The 25364-nt window shown below is 32.6% G+C and overlaps 4 protein-coding genes across 4 annotated transcripts; all 4 read right to left on the reverse strand.

Annotated features, from left to right (window-relative positions):
* Positions 1-3959: 3959 nt before the first annotated feature.
* Positions 3960-4984, reverse strand: LOC108474705 (ferredoxin-thioredoxin reductase, variable chain). The gene is made up of 2 exons (XM_053025447.1): positions 4851-4984; positions 3960-4719 (listed from the first exon to the last, which is right to left on the reverse strand). Exon 2 carries the CDS (start codon positions 4676-4678, stop codon positions 4193-4195), a length of 486 nt encoding a protein of 161 aa, XP_052881407.1. The 5' UTR covers positions 4679-4719; positions 4851-4984; the 3' UTR covers positions 3960-4192.
* A 2999-nt stretch (positions 4985-7983) lies between these two features.
* LOC108474984 (ABC transporter B family member 19-like) lies at positions 7984-10765 on the reverse strand. The gene is made up of 4 exons (XM_053026222.1): positions 10502-10765; positions 10077-10420; positions 9560-9996; positions 7984-9461 (listed from the first exon to the last, which is right to left on the reverse strand). The coding sequence occupies exons 1-4, from the start codon at positions 10763-10765 to the stop codon at positions 7984-7986; spliced, it is 2523 nt and encodes an 840-aa protein (XP_052882182.1).
* A 2828-nt stretch (positions 10766-13593) lies between these two features.
* On the reverse strand, positions 13594-16117 carry LOC108474983 (alpha-galactosidase 1). The gene is made up of 15 exons (XM_053026204.1): positions 15927-16117; positions 15790-15848; positions 15612-15668; positions 15480-15514; positions 15287-15390; positions 15117-15192; positions 14971-15029; positions 14830-14895; positions 14640-14721; positions 14496-14562; positions 14332-14414; positions 14154-14244; positions 14014-14063; positions 13782-13922; positions 13594-13686 (listed from the first exon to the last, which is right to left on the reverse strand). Exons 1-15 carry the CDS (start codon positions 16052-16054, stop codon positions 13594-13596), a joined length of 1191 nt encoding a protein of 396 aa, XP_052882164.1. The 5' UTR covers positions 16055-16117.
* A 2803-nt stretch (positions 16118-18920) lies between these two features.
* On the reverse strand, positions 18921-22238 carry LOC108476035 (pyruvate kinase, cytosolic isozyme). Its single transcript, XM_017778091.2, has 4 exons — positions 22042-22238; positions 21467-21767; positions 20038-20499; positions 18921-19918 (listed from the first exon to the last, which is right to left on the reverse strand). Exons 2-4 carry the CDS (start codon positions 21722-21724, stop codon positions 19106-19108), a joined length of 1533 nt encoding a protein of 510 aa, XP_017633580.1. The 5' UTR covers positions 21725-21767; positions 22042-22238; the 3' UTR covers positions 18921-19105.
* Between the last annotated feature and the right edge of the window lie 3126 nt (positions 22239-25364).

The following is a 25364-nucleotide window of genomic DNA, read 5'->3' on the forward strand; positions in this document are numbered from 1 at the left end:
GGTTTAATTGTTATTGGGTTAGTGATTTAATATAAATATATATAATAATTATTTAACATATATAATTAATATAATATTTTTTATAACATTATATATTCGAGTTAGGTCAGGCTTAGGCAAAAAAATCTTGCCCAATGTCCTGCCCATATAAAAAACAGACTTTAAATTTTATCTAAGCCCATTTTTCAGATCTCGTATTTTGTCCAAACCTTTTTATTTTTTGGGTAATTCTTCAAACTCAGACGAATGACTCGACCCATGAACAGATCTAATTATAATATATAAAAAGAGAATACAAAAGATTTTTGTAGATGTGCCTCGCTAATTAAATGACACAATATTTATTCATTTCGACACAATATTTAGAATTATCCATAGCCCCTCCCCAACTCAGAAATATGAGGATAATGCGTTTCAGCATCCTCAAACCAATGTTCTCTTATATTGGAAATATTACCTATACCAAATTACTAATTGAGCTAAAATTCAATTCTCTTAAATAATATATTTAAAATAATTAGTCGATGCACATAATATAGTTATCTAATTCTAAATAAGTGTAATAAATTTAATTTTTCATAATAAGTAAAATTTTGATGAAATGATTAGTAAATAAAATTTATTGTTAATTAAATATAACTTGTAAAAGAATTCGATTTGACATTTTACAAGTGTAAGAATTAAATTTATTTTAATATCAAATTCTTTGATAAAATTTCTTTTTGTATTGCTCAAAATGAAAACTTTTTATTTACAAATGAAAATAACATCAAATTATGATTTATTATCCTACTCAAGTACTAATTTTAAAAATATATATACACTTGAAAAAAATCACTAAAAACAAAATAGATAAATATAGTAAAATGAATAAAATTTATAAAGGAAAATGTATTTGTATTAAAATAATAAAACGAAATTCAATTGTATATTAGCAACATGATTGGAGTGTGGTAATCATGAAAGTTGAAAAATGGTCGTTGTAATGTATATAAAGGGATAAGATGGTATTTTGATTTTCCATGCAATTGCATGTGCAGAAATATAGTAATATAATTGAGAAGGCCAGGCAGCAGCCTACAATAATTCTAAATAAATCCTATAAATACAAAATATAAATACATAAAATAATTTTAAATTTTATAAAATACCTTAAATATGATTGATCCAAAGTGAATGATTAAAAACATGATGGTCTTTTATCTATCTGTCCATTTTCCTTCGCTTTCTTTTCACATTCTCCTCGTTGAATTTTTTTTTTTTTTTGGGTGCTTAACTACGTCAACGCTTTTTCTTTTTGAATTCACAAAAATCAAAACATGAAAGAGCATGTAGAAATAATTTCATTCAACCACTAAATGCATTTGTTTAGATTTTTAAGTTTATTCCGTAATTGAATTTGTTATTCTTTTATTTAACAATTGAGAAAAGATTATAGTCCATTTTAGATTTAACATTCCATGTATTTTAGCGTATTATAATTATATTTAAGATATTTTATATTTAAATAAAACCATACAAGTTAATAATTTATGTTAATGTAAATTTTGAGACATTCGTCTTTATTTTTTTTTACGTATTTCAGCTGATTGAAGAAAGCATTACGTCAACTGGCAGTGAGTGGAGATTGGATAGTTGGAGCCAGCAACCTACTTGATTGAGAATGCATTTTTAGAGTTAGGAAGGTAAAAGATGGGAATGCCATTTCTGCTCAACCTTCATCTTCACCAACTCAATAATACAAACCCAATCATTGCAAAACTCCACGCCCCTTCACTTTTCTCTTTTTAAAGATTCAGTGGCGAGGAGCACTTTGCTGAGGCCCAGGATCCACCAGATTCTTTCATCTAACACTGCAAGAACACACACACACAAGCATAGTAATGCCAGTATTTTGAGCCATAAAAGCGATGCAAGATTGAAATAGTATAACAAGATTCATGATTTTCCCTTTGATGGCTAATGTGGTTTACTTTTACCAATGCAGCAATGCAGAAGATCACAGCATGGCATGATTGAGTGACAGCACGGGCTTTAGATTCATAAAGGGCTGATGGTAGGGAGAGACCTGAACTTAAGGACATAGACAAGTTTCAACTTAGTTCCTACCTTGATAATGTCACTGGAACCAAGGCCAATTTGTTCATGTGTACAAATTAAGTGCTGCAGAAGCATACATACATCATTTCCACTGTTGCATACCACTGAACTACTCGGATTTTCATTGTTTGAGGATCCACTTCAAGATATCAGTATAGAAAAGCAACCATCATTACCAAAATTATCAAATATCAGTTTGCCAAACTGACAGGTTACTAACTCTCGATTCTAAGAAGAATGTCCAGACCAGTTATAGCAGTAAAATCAGGCATTACCTCAATATTAGTTGCAGCATTATCTCCTTAAAAGATATAAATGAAATGCACATTTTAACTGCAGTAAAATTAGTTGTGATAACATATATGCTCAAAGAACCATATTCAAACTAGAAGAGCACCCTTTTGGGGGGGGGGGAGGCTGGTTTTACAAGTAACAGTACTGCTCCCTTTTTACCATTCAAGATAGAAGACCTCTAGCAAACTAAAGAAATACCTAATCAAGCTTTTTTATAAGAAAAACTAAAGAACCACATTTAATTGCAGTCGTCGAAGTATAATATTAAGGTGAAGATAACCCCAGTTGCTTCTGTCTTTAAGTAGAATTGCAGTCCATGAAGTTTGATACTGCTTTACAAGAGTCAAATCAAATAGTAGCAGAATAATGAGTTCCCCCACAGCATAGGACAGCAATGTCAAATAAGATGTGGCTAGATATTCATGCATGAAATGCTTTCACAAAATTAACCAACAAATTCAAAGACAAGGCATTTGCAGACATGCAATATGAAGGATTTATCTCATAAAGTCATGCTTTATAGCGATTAAAAGATGGTGCTCAAGAAATGTGCCAGTGTAATGAAACTTGATGACCTAAGTATAATAGTTCAAAATGAAGCTACCTTAGATAAATCTGCACACAGAAAACCAAGTACAAGATGAACCAACTTAAAAAGTCGTCCATTCCATTATAGCAATCACCTTATCTGATAACCCAGTTTTTTATACTATTTACTGAGAGTAGATGCTATAATTTATCACCAATAATAGCTATAATAAGCACGACAACATATAGAAAATTCAGCAGGAACACAAATGGAGAATCCACGTTACTTTCTCAAACAAGAAAAAAATAAATTTAGAATTTGGATTCCAGTTTCTAAGTCATTCGCCTATCAGTATGTGAAGAAGTTCCAGCAATGACATCAAACGAAAATGATCCTAATCCATTTACACAAATAACTCTATGGTCACCGGCACCTATGTTATAAAAGTTACCACTAAAGCAACTCAAATTTCCCTATTGTCTACTTCGAGATGGACCCACCCAACCCCCCGCCCCCAAACAAAAAAAAAAAAAATCTTTATCAGCTAGGCAAGCATTTTGGTGATTCAACAAGTAAGATTCTTCTCTTTAATTCACCAGTGCCGTAAAATGTTAAAAATCCACTAACCATCTTAAGCACCATATTGCATACTAATACGTATAAAACATGTCAAGTTTGTTTTGTGCTGGGATGATTACAAACTAAATCTTCTTCAAGAATATTTACTAAATGACAGAGGACCAACTTTCACACAGAAATAGCTGACTTTTTTACATTAATACTAAACGACCCCATCACAACAACCAAGTTCACACAATTCATTTTAGCTCACTGTTTAAGAGCGTACACAGTCCAAATCAAACTATACCAACTGTGAGCGAGCACACAACAACTGAAAACATATATAAACAGAGGCCTATTAGATCCCTCCAAAAGGGCTACATATTCAACTATGGTATCAAAACAGGTTCCTGATGGCATTTGAAATATTAGTATACCACAACACTAGGAAGGTGGAAAACAAGCACAAAGCATATACACGAATAAGCAGTTAACTTGTTAGCAGGCTTTAAAAGTAGTATCTTTTGAAGTTAACCTATGGATATGGAAACTTCAATGCTACACTTAATAAACAAAAAAGCAAAGAAATGCCCATTCCCAGGTAGAACTGAAAGGTGAAAATTACATACAACAGTGAGCATTTATTGGGGTTTTTTTAGTTATAAGATAGAAAGTATTTTGCCTGGCATACAGATAAGAATCAGGATTTTAATCAAGGAATTCCAATTCATCCTCTTTAAGATGGGCTAAGAACTTGACAGGTCCTCGGTCTTCAATCTCAGTGACGAACTCCACCTTGTAAGGTAGATTAGCTGAAATCCTTTTCCCTTTCCACACCCCCACGAATTGTTTAATCACTCCTTCCATGCCGTTCAGATCCACCTCAGGGACGCGAGGCACGTGGTAAACTTTGAGAGGCACTTTTACCCTAACCTTTGCCCCAACTTTAGCCGCCTCTGGGTCTTCCTCCGATCCCGAAATCGACGCGTCTTTCTCGTCCTTGTCGACGGAAGCGGTGGAGACAGCTCGGCAGGAAACAACTCTCGTCCTCGCCTTTATAGAAACGGCGGTTAAACGGGAAGGAAACGACGACGATTTCAACGTAATCATCGTGGAGGTTTTGGTTTCGAGAGATGATTTTCCATTGGAGCATATGATCAAACATGTACCGGACGTGGCCGTACTTGTACTCATATTCTATTCTGGCTTTTCGAACCACAGATTGTTTCCTTTACCTGGGAAAAATCCCAAACTCAGAACGATCGAATCCTCAACAAATATGGGTTTGAATTAGATTCAGAAACGATGGTTTCTAGTGCCTTAACAACTCAATCCAAGAATCGAAAGGCAGCTAAGAGAAGCTAACCGTTAGATAGAGGAAAGGGAAGGAGGGAGCGTCAGCGTGGAGTCTTTTATTACCAGTCTTTTGGCCTTTGGTTGATCTTATACGTCGGGGCGTATGATAATATGTAACGTGTTTAACATATTCAAATCATAATCACATCTCTAATAATCATGGTTAACTATTTTAAACTATTTTCCCAAACTATCCACTGAGTGATTATTTCATTTTTTATTTTATTTTTAAACTATTTTTAAATACTTTAAAATTAAATAATAAATTGTGAATTATCAATAGCATAAGACTCATGCATAGATGGTGCCTCAAATATAATCTCTATTAATAATGTTTACATAATTCATAATAAATTTATCATATTATTAATTTCCATGTATTATTAAGTTATCAAAATTTTCACGTATATAAAAAATCAGTTATTTATTTATATTAAAATTTCTTTTATGATATGATTTATTAGATTTAATTGTGTTTAAACATATTTTAAAAATAATTTAGTAAGAACAAAATTCGATTACTATTTAAAAAATCTATAAAATATCATATTTCTAATACAATAATTAATTAATTAATTAATGTAATCATTTTCTTCATCATTGACAACAGTGGCGGAGATGAAAAATGATGTTTGGCCACGGAATTAAAGCGGAGGGGATGAGGAATGAGAGGCGGAGAAAAAAACCGGGTCCAATCTCTTATGCTATGGATAACGAAATCCAGTTTAACCCGTTTCAAATATTAATATGTTAGACATTATTTATATCTAAATTTTGTTCGTGAATTTTTTTTAAATTAGAGCAACTCAAATTCATGTCACATTTAAAATAATAAATATTTTAACTATTAAATTAATATATAAAATTTATATTTTCTTGAATTTTTAAATTTTCGTATTTTTATAAAAAGAATTTGTACTTATTTATTTTTAATATATATTTTTGGACTTTATTTATTTTCTAAAGTGATTCTTAGACTTATTTATGTTTGTATATACATGAGATATGAATATTTTAATTGTAAATTAAAAATAAATGTACAATTTTTAAATAAAAAATTGGTTGGAGACTTTTGAAAACTTTAATATCTCAAGTCCTTCACTTGAATATATTATAGTTTAAATTTTATCATATGTGGTGGTGATTGAGAGTATTAATGAGATATTGGTGTTTGTAAATTAATCGAATTTGATTTGAAAAAAACTTGAATTTAGTTAAATAATTATCGAGTCAAAATCAAATTATTGATTGAGTTGAATTTGAGCTTTAATAATACCAGACTTAAATGATTTGCGAGCCTTATCAAGCTTTTCATTTTTAATACATATTTTAAGTTAAGTTATTACTTTTAATATATGTTATTAACTTTAAGCTTAATTATTGAGCCGAGCTTGAATACCTACAAGCTTAATCAAGTTCAAATATGAAACAAATTCGAACTCGAATAACTTGAGCTTAAAAATAATATTTGATCAAACTTGAGTCAAATATCAAGTTCTAAATTTCGAATCAAGCTCAAGCTTACTGATATGTAAGCTCGATTTAGCTTGATTACACCTCTATAGAATGTAATGAAGGTAGATGAGCTTTGGCCAACCAATATTTGAAATTTTTTAATTAGGTCCCTCATTTAAAATTTCAAAGAATTTAATTTATTTTTCTGGAAAATTTCATTAATTCTCTCAAAATTTTAAAATCTTAAAATAAACCCTTATAATTTTTTAAAATCTCATTAAAATTTCTAAAAATTAAAAATTTTAATTAAATCCAGAATTTTAAAATGTTGGTAATAAAAATCATAGAAATTCTTCATGATACGGATGGAATATTTTGCAATTGAATGGGATAAGCATTGATGAGTGGTGAGATAAATGATGGAAGTTGACAAAACTGAGAAGTGAGAAGAAGATAGTGCAGATATAAACAAACAAAAAAAAAATTCTCACTTGTGAAGATAATATCATTTAAAGATATTTTTTAATAACTTTATTACAAGTTTCCATCATATTTGTTATTTTTGAAATAATATTTAAAATTATCTATAATTTTTCCCAACTCATAAATAAGAGAATAATATGTTTTAGTGTACTCGATCATACGTCCTCCTCCATTGACAACAACGCCTATACTAATTGAGTTAAAACTCGTCAACATCATTTAAAGATATTTAACAACAACGCCTATACTAATTGAATTAAAACTTATCAACATTATTTAAAGATATTTAAAAAAGGAATAAAACATGAATTTTAAAATAAATGTCACAATTTCAGGTCGATAATATCAAAGCATTATTTGTTTAAGATGTTGTTGGAATTTTCAAATTTTCAAATAATAATTATATTAAATAAATAATATAAAAATATACAATAACGATATCATTATATTTATAAAACTTTATAAATAGCTTTAATAAAACAAAATTTTAAAAACATATATTATAATTAAATAAAAATTATTTTTAAAGTTTAAAGTTTTTATTTTATAGTGAAATCATGTGTATTAAATCAAATGAATTATGAGGAATTTTGAAAATCCTCTATTTAAGTAAAATTTGAAAAAAGAAATTGAACTATTAAAATTTCATCTTGAAATTTCTAGCAAAATTTGGAATTTTTCAATGTATTTATTCAAACAATTAAATTAAATTTTAAAATATTAAAATTTTAATATAAATAAAATTCTAACAAATTCCTCAGCACCATAAAATTTAAGGATAGATTGAAAAATTAATAAAACATTTTAAAATATAATTAAAATAAATTAATTAAAAGCCCTTAAACTATTAATAAATTTATATTTTGATTACTCACAGAATACATCAATCAAAAACTAACTTTCCACATCTGTTCTTCGAAGGCACTCAAAAACTGCAGTACCTTCGCTTTTTGCATGTTTCTAACATTCTAACGGAAGAAGAACCAAAGATTACATTTCCATTGTATTCTGGAGATTACATAATCTCGAATGCAATCCCACGGATACATCAATCAAAAGCTAACTTTCCTTTTCTCGACTTGAATTTAGAGATTATTTTTAAACTACATCTGTTCTTCGAAGGCACTCAAAAACTGCAGTACCTTCGCTTAATGCATGTTTCTAACATTCTAACGGAAGAAGAAAAGAAAAAGAACCGCCAAAGATTACATTTCCATTGCATTCTGGAGATTACATAATCTCGAATACACTCCCTCGGATATTGATATCAACGTTGAGTGAGACCCACTCTCAACAATCTCTCCTCTATCCATAACCACAATCAAATCCGAGCTTATAATCGTCGATAATCTATGAGCCACTGTAATCCGCGTGATTCTACTCACTAACCCATCATTACCCTTTTGATTCAATGATTCCAGGGCCTTTACAATGATCCTTTCCGACTCACCATCCAGCGCACTCGTTGCTTCATCCATAAGCAAGATTGCAGGTTTCTTTAGCAAGGTTCGAGCAATGGCGATCCTTTGCTTTTGCCCGCCGGAAAGTTGACACCCTTTTTCGCCGACAACCGTGTCGTATCCATCCGGTAAATTGCTTATGAATTCATGTATGTTTGCTTGTCTTGATACCTCCATTATTTCGGTTTCTGAAGCTTGTTCGGTTCCGTAACAGATGTTGTTTCTAATGGAAGAACTGAAAAGAAGTGGCTCTTGTTGTACTAATCCGATTTGTTTCCTCAACATCTTTAGATTGTATTCCTTTATGTTTTTGTCGTCAATAAGAACCCTTCCTTCCAATGGAACGTAAAACATTAGTAAAATGGCTAACACTGAGGATTTACCAGCTCCACTTGGTCCAACAATGGCTACTTTTGCTCCTGGTTCAATTTGTAAACTGAAGTTGTTGAGGACAATCACTTCTGGCCTTAATGGATAGTTGAATTTAACGTTTTGGAACTCGATCTTTCCTTTGATCCTCTCAAGCTGCAAATCTTCCGGTTTTTCAGGTTCGATTTCGGTTCTCCGGTCGAGGGTTTCAAATGCTGGCGTTAGTACGTTAATTGCTGAAATGACTGAAGGGATCAATGTCCATAGTTCAGTGATTGAAGGTACTGTGAGGGAGAAAATTTGGTATGCTCTAATACCATTTTCGAAACTTGCTTGTTTCCTATCGACCAAAATTGTTGTGTACCATAATGCGACAGCATGAGCTATGTTCCATAAACAAAGGGAAAAGCCTTGAATGATGCCATATTTGATGCTTTCTTTCATGCTCCTTTTCATTGGCTTTTCCAGGGAGATTCTAGCTTTCCTTAGTATGTGTTCTTCATGGCAAAATGATGCTATGGTTCGTATGTTGGCTGCGGATTCAGATGCAAGGGCAACAACTTCACGGTGAGTAGCAGCCGAGTCGCTTGCGAATCCTTTGGCTGATTTGGCCTGAATGAGTCCACCAATGAAGTGGCAAGGCATCACTGCCCAAGCTACTAGTGCCATTCTCCAGTTAACAACCATGCTAACTACTGTTGCAATCAGTATCGAAGAAATACACTGGACGATAACGGACATCCTATCGGAAATAATGGTTTTGACAATTGAGGTGTCGTTGATGACCCTTGAGGTAAGTGAACCAACATTGTTCTCTGGTTTCTCAAACCAACCAACTTCATTACGTAGTATACCTGAAGTAGTTTAATGTAACAGAGGTTAAGTATGTGCTTGAGATAAGATTTGGATTCAGAACGACATATTGGGATATTCGAATAGGATAGATTAGTACCTGAATATAAAGCTTTCCTGAGGTTTGCCATTGCCTTTTCTCCAACCACTCCGTAAAAGTAATGCTGCAGGGTGTGCATGAATAAAGCTAGCAATCCTATAAGTGCAAAGATAATCGAATACTTTCCGACTAGCTGCTTTGCATCTTTCTGGTAGTATGCAACTCCCACAGTTATGATGAAGAATCCAAAAAATGGCTTTGAAACACCAGCAAAAGCTGCAGCTATAGAACCAGTAGCAACATTTGCAAGCTCACGTTTCCTTGAGCCAAACCAAATTCTGAAGAACAAACTCGTGTTTTCACTCCTTTGCGGTTCAACTTGCTCCGAAGATTCGGTACAATGTCCATCGAGTTCCCTTGTTTCCTCTTTTAGCTCAATGTCTAGAGTTGAAAACTGTTTATCAGCAGTGGCAGATTCTTCAGTAGTTTCGGTAGTCCTACCATTTTCCACATTCCAAGCAAGTTAGTGTTTTCAATAATTTACCTTAAGTATTAGTGTGAATTTGTTTGAACCTACCTCGAACCCCGAATCTGCCCGATGTTCTGAATGCTGAACAGATTGTTATAGAAATTGCTAGAGTCTAACAAGCTGGAGTGAGTTCCTGTTTCTGTAACTTGTCCATTCTCCACAACTGCGATTATATCGGCATTGACAATGGTTGACATCCGGTGTGCAATTAGGACAACGGTCCTGCCCTGCATAGCCCTCTCCAGTGCATCTTGAACCAGTTTCTCCGACTCTGAATCAAGTGCGCTTGTTGCCTCATCGAGTAAAAGAATTGGAGGGTTCTTTAGAATAGCTCTTGCTATGGCAATTCTTTGTTTCTGCCCTCCTGATAACTGCACTCCTCTTTGGCCTACCTGCATTCAGTTTCAACCGTAAAATTATCTTTGTTTGGTCGACTCGCATAGGGCATGATAGAAACTTAACACAACGGAGACCAGGTGGACGACCTCAGTTGAGTACTGATTCGGAAGTTGAGAAATGAAAGTATGTGCATTTGCCATCGTTGCTGCATCATGGATCTGTTGATCGCTTGCATCCATGTTTCCTAATTTGATATTATCCTTGATGTTACCGGAAAAGAGTGATGGTTCTTGGGATACTGCTCCAATATTCTTCCGGAGGAACTTCAAATCCAGATCCTTGATGTTATGATTGTCAATGAAAATCTCCCCTGCAATGTGTAGCACTTTCGTCAACATGTTAATATCGAAACCGGTTCAATTTATAGCATGCAGACCCAGGGAAGAAGCTGAAAAACCTTTGAGGGGATCATAGAACCTTTGAACCAAGCAGATAACAGTACTCTTTCCGCATCCGCTGCTGCCGACTAAAGCAACCGTCTTTCCTGATGGAATCGACAATGAAAATCCTTGAAGGATTGACTTTTCGGGACGAGAAGGGTAAGCAAAGTATACATGGCGTATATCAATGTCACCACTGATCTTCTCAACTTCCTTTCCCTTTGAATCATAACTTATTGTTGGCTTTCTTTGTATCACCTTGAAAACCTCATACCCTGCAGCCTTTGCTTGATTGAAGATTTGTATGTCTGGTGCAGCAAAAGTAAGTGATCTGCAAGAGAATCCTGTATTACATACATGTTGAAAGTGGGATGAATCATTTTATTCACCTCGAGGATGAGGTCTTTTTCTTACACGGATCCAAAGAGAATGCTCATAACCGCGGCTATGACATCCCCTCCTTTTGCTTTCCGGGAAGTGACGGCAACGGCTCCAATCCATATGATCAGTGCCCAAGCACAAAAGGTCACAGTTTGAAACATGCCAGTGCCTACACCTTTTATCAGTGCTTCTCCTTTGCTTAATGAAAACTGTTTATCCAAGCACTCTGAGAACGATTTAATTGCAGAATTCTCTCCAACAAAAGCAAATACTGTTTTGATTTGAGAGATGGTCTGCAGCATGTAAACCTCAGATGTTTATTACTGAGGTAACTTATACATATATGTACTAATCACCTTTGGAAGTTGAAAATATGGAATGATGCTAATTTTACCTGTTCTACCATTGATGTAGCTTCTGATATGTAGAGCATCTTAGTAGCTGAAATAGCAATCATTTTTCTAGTGTAGGTGGCTCCGATCACAAGAATTGTAGGAGCAACCACGAAAGTAAGTAGGGACACTTCCCAACAGCATATAGCAGCAATAAGAATTCCAGAAAAGAATGTTGCAAAGCTTGAAAGAAAATGGCCTAGCTGGGAACCATAAGTATGTTAGCAGTATGTGAAAATAAGCTAAACCAAGGTGAATCGAATCGAATGAATAATCTATGTACCTTCTCCCCTATTGCATCTTGTATGATACTCATGTGGTAACTCATTCCACTAATGATTTTCCCACTCGTTATATCCGAATCAAATGCTCCAATCTCCTGGCTTAGCATTGCTCTCAGGAATGCTAACCGTAGTCGAGCCATTTGTCTTTCACTTGCATACATCCAGCATCCGATCTCTGCAAAACTCGAAACCATAAGAATAAAGCAGTACATGGGAGTTCTATGGAGTCTGAATATCATATTGGCAGCTCGTTAAGGTACCTAGTACACCAGCAGGGAATGTAGCAAAAGCCATGTACCATACAAAGGGAATAACCTGCACAAGCAAACAAGACAAAGAGATTTGTAAAACCGAATATTCGAAATGATCGGTTTTTCAAGTCGGTGCAGCTTGTGGATGGATACCTTCTTGAGTGCTTTAACCATGCCATCAATGTCATTAATGTTGTCCCCAAATGCATTAAGAGCTTTCCCTAGTAACAGATATCCAACAGGTTGAGCCATGCCATGAACTATAGAACCCAAGGTCCCCAGTGCCATAAGAGTCCAATCCAGTGTATCTGCATACCGCAAAAGCATATAAAATGGAAATGCTCTATTAGCAGCCTCTCCATCCTTCTTCTCTTCTTCTGTTCCGTCCCGGTTATTCTCTTCGACCTGCACAAGTCCATGAGTTCTGGAAGCCATTGTCACAATACAGTATGCTCTTTCAATCTGCCTGGTACGTCAATGTATGTGTGTACATATATATAATATAAAATACTAGTAGTACATTCAACAAAGAATATATCAAGGATATGCCCTGGATGATTTAAATATAAGATTGAGAAGTGAGTAGTTTTCTCTTTGGAACAATCCCAAGTTAATATTTTTGCATGTCATGGCTGTTGTGACAGGCAGAAGAATACATATAGGTAGGTTCCTTCTGCAATGCCAGCCAGGCCTATCAGCGTAAATATTTAAGTAAACATAGGGTTTTCAATCTTGAAATTAGGGTTCATGATCATAATAGTAATAATAACTTGGGTTTTCAACTTTTTGTCCTATTCAAAGATTAGTCCCCATAAATGAAAGCTCCCTTTAGTGGAAACTTAATTACGGGGTGATCTTGGTTCATGAATCAATTGAATTAAGTTCCTGATTCAATAAGGTAATCGAAGTACTCTCGGAATTTCTCTTGGACTATCAAAGAAAAATGACTTTTGAGCAATGGTTTGAGCCACCAAAGGACTGCAGGCAAAAAATTATTATATTTTTACTATTCAAGCAAATAAAATATATGAGATGGTCCAAAATTCCTGCACTCTGCAGTTGTTTTATGCAAAATTTGACCAAAAAATCCCTTTCTATAAATGTGGAGGTTCATAATTGTGGATAAGCTTTAAAATAGCAGAGCAACAAATCTTTTAACAATATATAATACAATTTGGAGACCTGGATTTGTAGTAATTAAGTCCAATTCATTTCTGTTTTTATCATCTTCAATGACTTGAATCTAATGAATAAATATGAAAAAAATCTGCAAGAGTACAGCAACAACATCTGACATTGGAGTAAAAAAGCTTACTTCATTCATATTATTAAGAAACTAATTACAAGTGCTAATCCAACTACATTAAAGAGGAAAGCTTTCTTCATCAAATATTATTAAAGAACTAATTCCTAATTCCAAAATGCTAATCCAAAAGAAAAAAAGAAAATAAAGTGACCCAATTCAAGAATCACTAAGTTCAAGAAATTGGTTTCAACACATACATTTTGCATGAATGAGGGTTCAACATTATTGTAATATTGCCCACAAATCGGTTCTTCAGTGTTTTATGCTGCAAGAGATTCATATATGTGCATGAATAAGTGAACTAAAGCAATGGAAAATGACAGTAGGATATACTAAAGCTTGTAGCTATAATTTGAGTACCTCCCAAAGGTCCCTAGCTTCAACTACAATGTTGGGGTCTAGTCCCATATCCTCCCAGAACGCGGTTACAGAATAGCGAACTGAACCCCTATTGAGAATGACAACTGCTGTCCTATAGCTGGAAAGTGGCGCAACCCAAGTCTGTTACAAGGCACCGAAAATGTAAGTGACCAATCCGAGCATGTTATATGATCATATGGTTAAGCAAAAGGGGTTGTTGCATAGGTTTCACCTCTTCATCACCGTGCATCCTAGCCTTCCTAGCTTGAATACCATAAGAATCTAATGCAGAAGATCGCATTAAGTTAAAAAAGTTCGATAACTATTGATGCATTAAAGCGTTTTTGAAGAACTGTACTTCTAATTATGTACCTTGGTTAACAGCAATGACCTCTTTGTTTGAAATGATCTCTATAGTCTCTTGTGTCATATTCCTTATGTCGCAGCCGAGAAGAAGAGGAGCCTGCAATAGCATTCATGTTTTTCAGACCAGATATGCAACATCATGCATATCAACAAGCATAAAAAAGGTGAATATCAATTGTCATACCTTGGAAATAGCCCATAAGCTGAAATGTACTATATATTCATCTTTCGTCATCCCTCCATTCCCGATCTCAAGCATGTCCGGATCTATCGATATAACAAGAATTGTAATCACAAAACATTTAATATGGTTCAAAAAAAATTGCAGAACTAGAAGAAAACTCTAACCATTCCAACCACCGGGCCTTGCATATTGAGCATACAATTCATTTTGATCAGCTCTCGAAATCATACTGCCAGGCAACAAAATATCGTAAGTTATACTCTAGGCCGACTCTAACATCCTCCAAATACGTTAACAAATCTTTATCTTTCCCATGTATCAGTTATGTCACAAGTTGTCCTCCAGCTATTTCCTACATGGAAACCCCATTCAGCAGGGTGCATTTCTCCCCTAAGAAACAAAAAATCAAACACATGGCAAAGTAAAAAAAAAAAAAAAAGAATCAGAAAATCGTTACTTAAATTAAAAGCTTAAATCAAACTGTGATTTAGACAGTACCATTCACACAGAGAAAAGAATATGGGGCGGCCAGCCTTCTTCAAAGCTTTAGACATAACAGGATATCTACACGAAAAATTAAAGCAATATATAAGCATATAATATGGCTGCAAATCAAAACAAAGAAGACAACTACACCACCTTTCAATTGGCTTTGATCCATCATGGTGACAGTTATCATACTTCAAATAATCAATACCCTGCATACAAAACAATTATCGCACGAACCAACTTGATTAAGCTTTAGGTTCAATTAAAACAAGGGAAATGATCACTGAAAATCATACCCAGGAAGCAAAGGTTTTAGCATCCTGTTCTTCTAAACCGAGTGAACCAGGCATTGTCTTACTACAAGTATAATACCTGTACAAAATGAAAACACTATTAAATCCATAAGCAATTGTCATATAACCTATACAAGATTCATACAATTGAGCATCAATAGTAAGTACATTACCCTGCATCTCCATAGATTCCTAGCTTAAGACCCTTGCTATGAGCATAATCTGCCAAAGCTTTTATCCCAGATGGAAATGTCGAGTTCTTAGGCATTATATTGCCCTGAAATTTGATCAAAATCCAATAATTATAAGCCACAAAAAAATATTTTTTAATCCTTACATACTAAGAACATCCAAAGCTCTAATTACCTTGTCATCACGAGCAATTTCAGCCCAGCAATCATCTAAGAAAGCAAAAATGTTGAAAATCAATGATGACAAGTAAAGGGTATTTATTTTTTTAGATTAAAGTAAATGAAAAATTATAATAACAGCATATACCTATATTAACATATACATATCCAAGCTTGGAAAGACCAGTTGAAACTAGAGCATCAGCTGTCAATAAAAACAAAAAATATTCATGTTTAAGCTAATGTATATAATACTTTGAAAAAAAAAGAAAAGAAAATAATTTCAAATAAAAAAGCATATATATGGTTACTAATACTATATTTACCGGTTTCTTTTACCATCTTTTCATCAATATCGCATCCGAAATGATTCCAACTGTTCCACCTGCAAATTCGAATAGGGTATACAAAACACGTACTTATTAAAAAAATAAAAGAAAAAAGAGCTAAAAATACAACATACCCCATGGGAGGAGTCAATCCAATGCCATTGGTGAGCATACTTCTCCTACTGGTTGCCAGTGTTAAAGACGCCAATTCCATCATCGCCATTGCCATTATTAAAGCCACAATATAGCCTTTAATTTCCATCTTTGTTAATTCTTTTAAGAGCTCTAGAAAAATAATGTGCAGTGTGATGATCTTTGGTATTTGTATGATGTATTTATAATGATCAGGGAAGTAGTAAAAGATGTTCATTTTACTATTTCAAAGTATTTTATTGTTGTGTTTTTTATTTGTTTGTTATAATCATGTTTGTTAAGTTGGGAAAAAGAATATTTTTTAAAGAAAATCAAATTTGGACTTTTTAAAATTTGCCCTCTAATTTTATAAAAAATCATATTAACCATTCATTTAATTTTTCTTCTCTTTCAGTTCTTAAATTTATGTTATTTGTTAAATCATCCCAAAATGGATGAAAAAGTTAACGATTACTAAATTTACTGACATGGCATACATGTGGATGCCACATTAGCAATCAATTAATTTTTCAAACTTTAAAAATTCAAAAAAATATAAAATGATTAAAAAGTGTAATTTTTAATATTTTATTTTTAAAAATAATTAATTGTTAACGTGCATACATGTGGACTATCATGTGAATGTCACGTTAGTAAAATTAACAGAAATTAAATGGGACTAGAATGATTTTTTGTAAAGTTGGAAGACTAAATAAATCATTATATTTTAAAAAAATTAATTGAATAAAATATTAAATTAAACAAAATCTAAAATATATTAACTAATTAAAGATTTATGAAGATTCAGCGAAATTCGAAGTATTATAACAATATTACAATATATTTGCCATAGGTTTATGAAAATTGATTCGCACCTTAGCGGCGTTCATCTTTTGCCTTCTCTCATTTGCCTTGCAACCGGCAATAGAAGGCGGTGGCATCATATCAAAACTTATTTCTATTTCCAAAATTACTTCATGGCTTAGTTTGTGAATTCCTGGAGGGAGGGGAACAGCCACAACTGTTCATGTTCAGATTATTCGTCAAGGTTTAAATGTTTGTCTGAAACTTAGGAGAGTTCGGATAAAAATATTAAACCTATTTAAAATATAAGTTAGGTTTGAGTTTGAATATTCAAGGCTTGAGTCTGACTCGTTTTTAAATTTATAATACTTTATATTATGTAATTTAGAACATATTAAAAAAATAAACATATACTAAATATATAATATTACTCTAATATAATATTAAAATAATGTTAAGATGACTATATAAAAACTTTGAATAAAAAATATAAACTTATTAAATATTAAAATAAAATAGTATAAATATTTTTAAAAAGTTAAAAATAATATGAATTGACTTAAAATGGGTCTGGATTAATCTTTTACAGATATGGGCGAGTTTTGGCAAAATTTTAAACTCATATTTCAAGTCGATTCGGGTTTGTGCTAGCACAAAGTATGTTAATATCATGCTTAGGCTCAGCCCTAACCCAACTTGACCCAGCCCATGAGCACTACTAAAAAGAGTAGGGGTGGTGGATTTTATTTTATTTTAATATAATTAAATTTATTTAATATTAATATAATTTAAATTTATCACTATATTTTTTAAAAATATTTATGTATTTTTATATATTTTTAGAATTAGGATTAGATTGAGATCATTTATAAATTTTGAGGGTTAATTTTTTAAAATTATGACTAAATAAATATAATATTTAAAAGTTGAAGACTAAATTTATTATTATATCAATTTTTAAATGCAACATCAACTTGCCATTTGTGTTTTTTATTTTATTAATAACTCGAATCATTTATTTTTATAAATCCTATAAATTTGTTCTCTTTATTTAATTTTACAAAAAAACGTATAAATTAATTTATTATACATTACAGGCAATTAAAAGAAAAAATGAAAAATGAAAAAAATTATGTGGGAGGAAGAAATTTTATTTTATTTTGTTGTGTTTAGAAAAAAAAGTGAAAAAATGAAAAAAAAAAAAGAAGGAGAAGAAGAAGGAAAATACTAAATTTATATAAATAAAATTCTTAATTTAAATGGAACAAATGTTTTATTCAGCAACAGATTAATTAGGTTTAATTATGCTCCCGACTTCTGAAATTTCATCACTCTATTTAATTTAATCTCTTTATTTATTTTATTTTAAAAAACTAAATGTGTACTTTTTTAAAAACTTAAACAATCTTATTATAAATTTTGATTTTCTCTTTTATACACAATACTTAAAATTAAAACCCATAATTAAAAGAATAATGTACTTCACTCACTTGAATCCAAGTCTTCCGTAAAATAACAATACTCATGTCAATCAATTAAGATTCAATTGGCAAAAACTTAATTGATACTAATAATATTGTTAGCTTATTATTGTTAATTTGAATATTTACCGATTTGAATAATTGAACTTTAACATTTTGAATATACAGGACTAAACTACTAAAAATACAAATAAAAAATTAAAGTTGAAAATTTTAAAAATAGGAAAACATAAAATGAAAAATTATTTTATGGATCTTTCTCACTGCATCATTTCTAATTCATATCATTAACACATAATTTTGATAATTTTTACCCTGAATCTTAAATTCTAAACTTGAACACTGAACCTTAACCAAAATCCTAAATTTAGTTAACTCAAATCTAAACCAAAATCCTAAATTTAGAACTCTAAATCCTAAACAAGTTCGAGGTTCAAAGATAGATATTTGAATATGAGATTCAAGATTTGGAGTAAAAAATTAGTAAAATGCCATTAAATAATTTAAAAAATGATTTATTAAACTGCTTAATTACATAGTAATGAAGTAAAGAATAACAGCCCTGCAGTAATTTTATTAGATAAAATGTGTAATACAAAAATGTCCAACTTGTTCAAAATTTTTCATGCAATTGAAATATATAATATCTTCATTTCCATGTATAAAAATGGATCCGACATGAAACATGATTACTTAATTTAAATCCGAAGATTTTGGGGCAAGAAATCCAGCATTAACGATTAACTAGCAAGTCATCAGAAGCTGAGACAAAACAGTGTTTCAGCTGAATATTCAAAGTTGAACCAGCTTAGATTTTTAAGAACAATAAAGGGATAATTAAATGCAATATCGAAAAAGCCAGCTTTTGATGTCCATCCATGGCTCTCTACATCATTTCACTTCACTATGCAGATCTTAATAACCGAAGCAGCCCCGATACGGTGCAGTGCAACGATGGCATCACCAGGCTTGCACAATCCCTTCTCCGTAGCTGACTTCATTGCAGCTTCTAAGATGACCTCGGTGGATTCGGCATCAGTTGCCTTGGCTGACCCTTCTGCCAGGATGGGAACCAAGCCCCTATATATCAGACTGTGCCTGGCTGGACCTTCGTCACTGCAGGTCCAATCAAATGAATCGGTTGTCAAGACTGGGACGACCACGGATAGGATAGGAACAGCTGGTCTGTACTTGGCGACCAATTTGGCTGTCGTTCCACCACGGGTTAAGACAACGATGAGTTTAGCTTTGGCCTTGTTAGCTGTTCGTACAGCTGAGGATGCAAGACTCTCCAGTGGACTCATTGGAAGTGGAGTCGATCGGATCATTTCTTTGAAGATTGCTCCATAGTCAAGGGAAGATTCTGCCTCTATACAAATTCGAGCCATGATCTTCACGGCAAGCTCTGGATAGGCTCCAGCAGCACTCTCACCACTGAGCATGACACAATCGGTACCGTCCAGGACAGCATTAGCAACATCGGTTGCTTCAGCCCGGGTTGGCCTCGGAGACTTTATCATGGATTCAAGCATTTGAGTGGCAGTAACAACAGGCTTGCCTGCAAGATTACACTTGTATATCATCATCTTTTGTGCTAGGAAGATCTTCTCAACCGGAATTTCCATTCCAAGGTCACCACGGGCAACCATAAATGCATCAGTCTCACGCAAGATCTCGTCAAAGTTGATAACACCCTCCTGATTCTCAACCTAAATGAATCGCAACCACAAGGAAACCTCGCATCATTAACAATCAAATTGCATAGAGAAACCACATAGAACCTCTCATTTTTAAATCGTAATTGAAAGGGGAAACAGATTTAACACACCTTCGACATCAATTGAATCTTCTTAGCATGGGGACCGAGGACCTTACGAACATTGACAAGATCAGACCCTTTGCGTACAAAGGAAAGAGCAATCATATCAATACTGTTGGGAACTCCCCATCCCAAGATGTCTTCTTTATCCTTCTCAGTGAGTGTGGGAAGATCCACCACGACACCAGGAAGGTTGACATTTTTCCTCTCACCGATCATCGCTGTGTTTTCACATCGGCATCTCACAGTCCCAGCAGCAGGATCACAGGATAACACCGAAAGAGTGATTGTACCATCCGCACACAAAATGGTATTCCCAGGCTTCAGATCAACAGCCAGCTTTTTGTAGCTCATGCAGATCATCTTCTCATCTCCCTTAATATCGTAATCGGTTGTTACAGTAATTTCCTGGCCTTCCTTCAGCTGAACAGCTTTTCCATCCTTCAGGAATCCAGTTCGAATCTCAGGGCCCTGCAACAGCAAAGCACAATCAAATACAAACAACCATCAGAAAATGAAAAACCATGCGCTAAAAGAACTGAGAAAACGTATACATATAACATTCTTAGGACTCGTATCTTTCATTTTAAGTTTATTAAAGGTTACAACAAAAACCCAAATTGATATGTTGGGTTAGTTATGTTGACTCTTTATTTTCAATCAATCCTTCAAGGGGCATTTCAACAATTCTTGCTGATACATGAAGGACGGTTCACCCAATTGGTGGAGAGCCATAAGGTGGTCGAAGGTAGATGGCAATGAAGGTGATTAAGTCTTAACAGAAAGGTATAGTATGGAGGTTGCTTCCGGCCCTCTCATCCGGGCCCTGGTTTATGAGGCTTTTCCCTTATCCCAAGGTGCCACACGTCGTGTTGTGGTTGGACCTGGATAGGTAGGTGGTCCATACCGACAGGTCTAAGGTAGGATGTCCGTATGTATGCGGCTTCTCCGATTGGATCAAGTTATCCGTATATAGGACCCACTTGACCTGACTTGGGGATTCAGTCAAAGATCTTGTTAAGCGAGGTGTCCCTGAATACGGAGACGCTAGGAGGGGTTCTCAAGCGAGGAGTCTGAAGTGTAAGGGGGGGGGTTCGGCAAGGCGGACACAATGTATTTGATGTCGAGGTATACCGTATAAGAGAACTGTACCTGAATCCGACATACCCGAGTCGGAAAAACATAATACTAGCATGTATAGAAAATTTTGGGTTATCTCTAAGTAGCTCTTTCGCCCATTGAAAGACACAGCAAAGTTAATTTCAAGTGAGCATGTTGAGTGAGTTACTACTAACTATACTAATGCTATATTACTTCGATTCTTATTTTTCGAATAAAATCCTCCAAAATAAGCCTTTAAGTACTTGTATTCGATGCTCACACTTAAATCCAAGCAACATAATAAGATCATATAGAAAAACAAGAGGGAAAAATGGACCTTGGTGTCAAGCATGACAGCGCAAAGGATGCCGGTGTTGTGCATAGCAGACCTAAGATTATCCAATGTCTCTTGATGATACTCATGACTGCCATGAGAGAAATTGAAGCGAGCAACGTTCATCCCGGCCCTCAACAGCTTCTCTATCATAGGTACGGACCGTGAAGCCGGACCCAAAGTACAAACGATCTTGGTTTTAGGGATACGCCCATCATTGGGAAGCTCCTTCAAGATCCCATCGATATCTATATTTGCCATTTCCTGTTGCTTTTCACTGTTCCTTTACTTACAAAAAAAATATCTGCACCCATTATTAAAAAAAACATTCAAAAATCAAAATCATTAAACAAGGCAAAGACGAGATCTAACTAAGATGGAAATAGATTGGCATAAACCCAAGGTAAAAATCGGTAAAAAAAAATTAAATGGCTTAATTTGAAGGGAAAGACATGAAATCAGAGAGAAACAAAATATAATCAAACATAAAAAAATTAAAAGAAATTGAATGCTAGACAAAGAACAAAATAAACAATAAATAAATAAAAAGGGAAAAAAAAAAGAGGTAATCGCCATACCAAAAAATGGAAGGATTTAGAGAGAAATGAAGGAATATGAGATGTGGAGTGAAGAGAAAAGGAGAGGAGAGGGGCACTAATAGTGGTGAGGGTAGCGGCTTTTGTAAGAACAGGACAGGACCGAATTGGAGGGTAGAAATTTCTTACACGTGGACGTGGTGGTAGGCGGCGGCACATTGAAGATTTTCTTTTTTTATTCTTTAAAAAAAAAGAAAATTAAACTTTTTTACAGGATTCTTTAAAATTAATGTGAGGGTAAACACCACCGTTGTCCCTAAACTTTGGTCAAATTTATGTTTTGGCCATCCAATATTTTTATTTATGTAATAGTCATTATTACTTTTTATCATTCATCCGTTATTTCTCGTTAAAAGTTGATGATCGATTTGATCCTAAAATATAAATAAAATATTATTTTTATTTTTAATTATTTTCTTGATAATTATTCTAAAATTTTTTTAAAATATTAATTAAAAATAATTATTTTAATTTATGGTTAAAAACATTTTAGAATAGTTATTAAGAAGAAAACTAAAATATCAAAATTTTTAAATATTTTATTTATATTTCGGGATTAATTTAATTATTAACTCTTTAAACTAATGTGTTATGTCATTATTTTAATAGATGAATGGCAAAATATGTAACAAATTAATAATATTAATTAATTGCTTATTTATCTATAAATTAAAAAATAATAATCATATTGAACTAAAACGTGAATCCACTAATATCAGCCGTAGTTTACCCTTAATGCAAACGAGAAACTTAGGAAAGGAAACTAAATTAGCGGCTCCTTTGTACACTTCTCTTTTTAAATAGCAAATTTTCTGGATAAATTTTTTTAAATCACTAAACTAAAAATATAAAACTTTATAATATAATTGATTTTTAAGTTTATGTTATAATTTTTATTCTCCTATTGCATAATATTAATTTAATTATGTTTTAGAGAAAAGAAAATAATGAAAAAATGTAAAATAAAGAAGCACATGACTGAGTGAGTAAAAAGAGGTACGTGGCGGTTTTTAGCCTTTGGAGTCTGCGACGTGTGCCCATTGTTTTCAACTTTGATTTCTATTGGCTGCCCTTCTCTATTTTCTGACTCTCTTTATATATATATTTTATAAAATTTCAATTAAATTACTGTTAAGAGTTATTCGGGGATAATAAAAAAAATTTAGATGTCGATGTTCGTAAATTTTTAAAAATTTTAAGATTTTGAAAGTTAAAATATAATTTTATTATATATTAACCTAAAATTTTATATATGATAAGTAATTGATGAAAAAATTAGTTTAATAATAAATTTGACTATTAACCTTTGATTTTTTTCAAATTACATTTTTAACAAATTTATTGAATAAATTTTAATATTTCAATCTTTTTACATTTATTTATTGAGAGGTTTTTCTCTGCGTTAAAATTTTTAAATAATTATGTTTATTTTCTTTAAATTAAGAAGCTTTTTAAATTTCATGTATTATTTATTTATTTTATTATTTTTACATGTAATTATCTGTAGAGTTATTTAAGTAATAAATTATATCTCATTAAAAATATTCCACATATGAAACTTCATATTATTTCTATTAACTTTTTAATGATACTTTCATTAAATTTATTAAAAAATAGTTTGAAAAAAAGAACAAAAGTTGATAGCTAAGTTTAAAAATACAATTAGGACTATTTTAATAAAGCATGCAAACGTTAAGGACTTTCAAAAGTGTATTAAAAAATTAAAGGACTTTAAATAAAATAAAATAGAAATGTGGTAATAATTTTATTAAATAAGATTGAATGTTTGGGACGAGCGAAACGAGCAAGAAGGATCAGCCTTTGGAAGCATTGAAAATGCAAAAACGTGAAAAATGGCTTTCTTGTAGTATTAAGTGGAAAAGGACCCCTCTTTTTTTTTTTTTTTGCACTTGCCTCCTCACGCCTTTTATTAGCTCATCACAATTTTCCATTTCCACCTTCATATTCTCTTTTCTTATAATTCTTTTAACTACGAGGAATATTATTAAGAATATACCAATTACCTACCAGCAGAATTATTCCTCCTTTTTTAATTTTATAATAAATCTTAGGGTAAATTTTCTAAAATACTCATTTTTGTTTGTCTCATATTACATTTTAGTCACTTATGTCATCATGTTATAATATTTTAGTCATTGAGTGGTTAATTATTATTAACGGTGTAACCGTAAGTTGACGTGTCATGTTAAATCATTATTTCAAACGAAAATTTTAGGTTAAACGCTACAATTGGTCCCTATATTTTCTCATTTCGTGCAATTTATTTTTTTCTTTTATATCCTTTTTTCATTCTCTTATGTTTCTCTCTCTATTTTCCTCCCTTCTTTATTTCTTTTAACATAGTTTTTTATGTTTTCATTTGTTCATCTCATTAGAAAAATTAAATTGTTTAAAAAATAAAAGTATAGGGACTAGTTTTAACAAATAGAAAATATAGAAAACTACATTAAAAGAAATAAAGAAGGAGGAAAACAGAGGGAGAAGCAGAAGAGTATGAAAAATAAAGAAAAGTTAAAAGAACATAAAAAAAAAAATTAAATTGCTCAAAACGAAAAAATATTTTGACAGATTGTATAAATTAACTTTAAAATTTTTGTTTGAAATGATTATTTACCATGCCACGACAACCTACAGTTATACCGTTAACAACAATTAATGGTTCAGTAACTAAAATGTTACAACGCGATAACGTAAGTAATTAGAACGTAACATTTCAAATATATATGATTAAAAATATAAATTAAGGTAAACAAAAGTGATTATTTTAGTAGTTTACTCTAAATCTTAATTATTTATTTCGTAACTAAATTTCAAATGTTTAGGGTCACATGAGATATTCCAATTGGCTGGTCAAAAGGTGTGGTTTAAGACCAAGAAGAACACAGTTTTGCTAGAAAATCATTGTTTCTAGATAGACCCATTGTTTTCTTGGAAAAAGTGGGAACAATATTTTCGCTGAGAGGAAATAAGTATGCTTTATGCGCAGCTTTTACTGTGTTCAAATTATTAATCGTATATATATTTGTGTGGGTATGTATGTATGCACCTTTTCTACCCGTAAATGTCCAACTGTATAAAGGGAAAATCAATACCAGCCTTGATTTGAGAAAAAGTTGAGTGGAGCAGTGTAAGCCATCCATGATCAAACGACAGGCAGTGGTCTATTGTAAGAATTAATTGGCATTTGTTCTTGGAACATTGAGTAAAAAAAAAGATGTTGGGATGTGGAAGAACACAGCCAAATTGATTGCAAGGTTTAGACAAAAGTTAATGAAGGGTGATTA

The sequence above is a fragment of the Gossypium arboreum genome, chromosome 3, assembly GCF_025698485.1.
Source record: "Gossypium arboreum isolate Shixiya-1 chromosome 3, ASM2569848v2, whole genome shotgun sequence".
NCBI lineage: Eukaryota > Viridiplantae > Streptophyta > Magnoliopsida > Malvales > Malvaceae > Gossypium > Gossypium arboreum.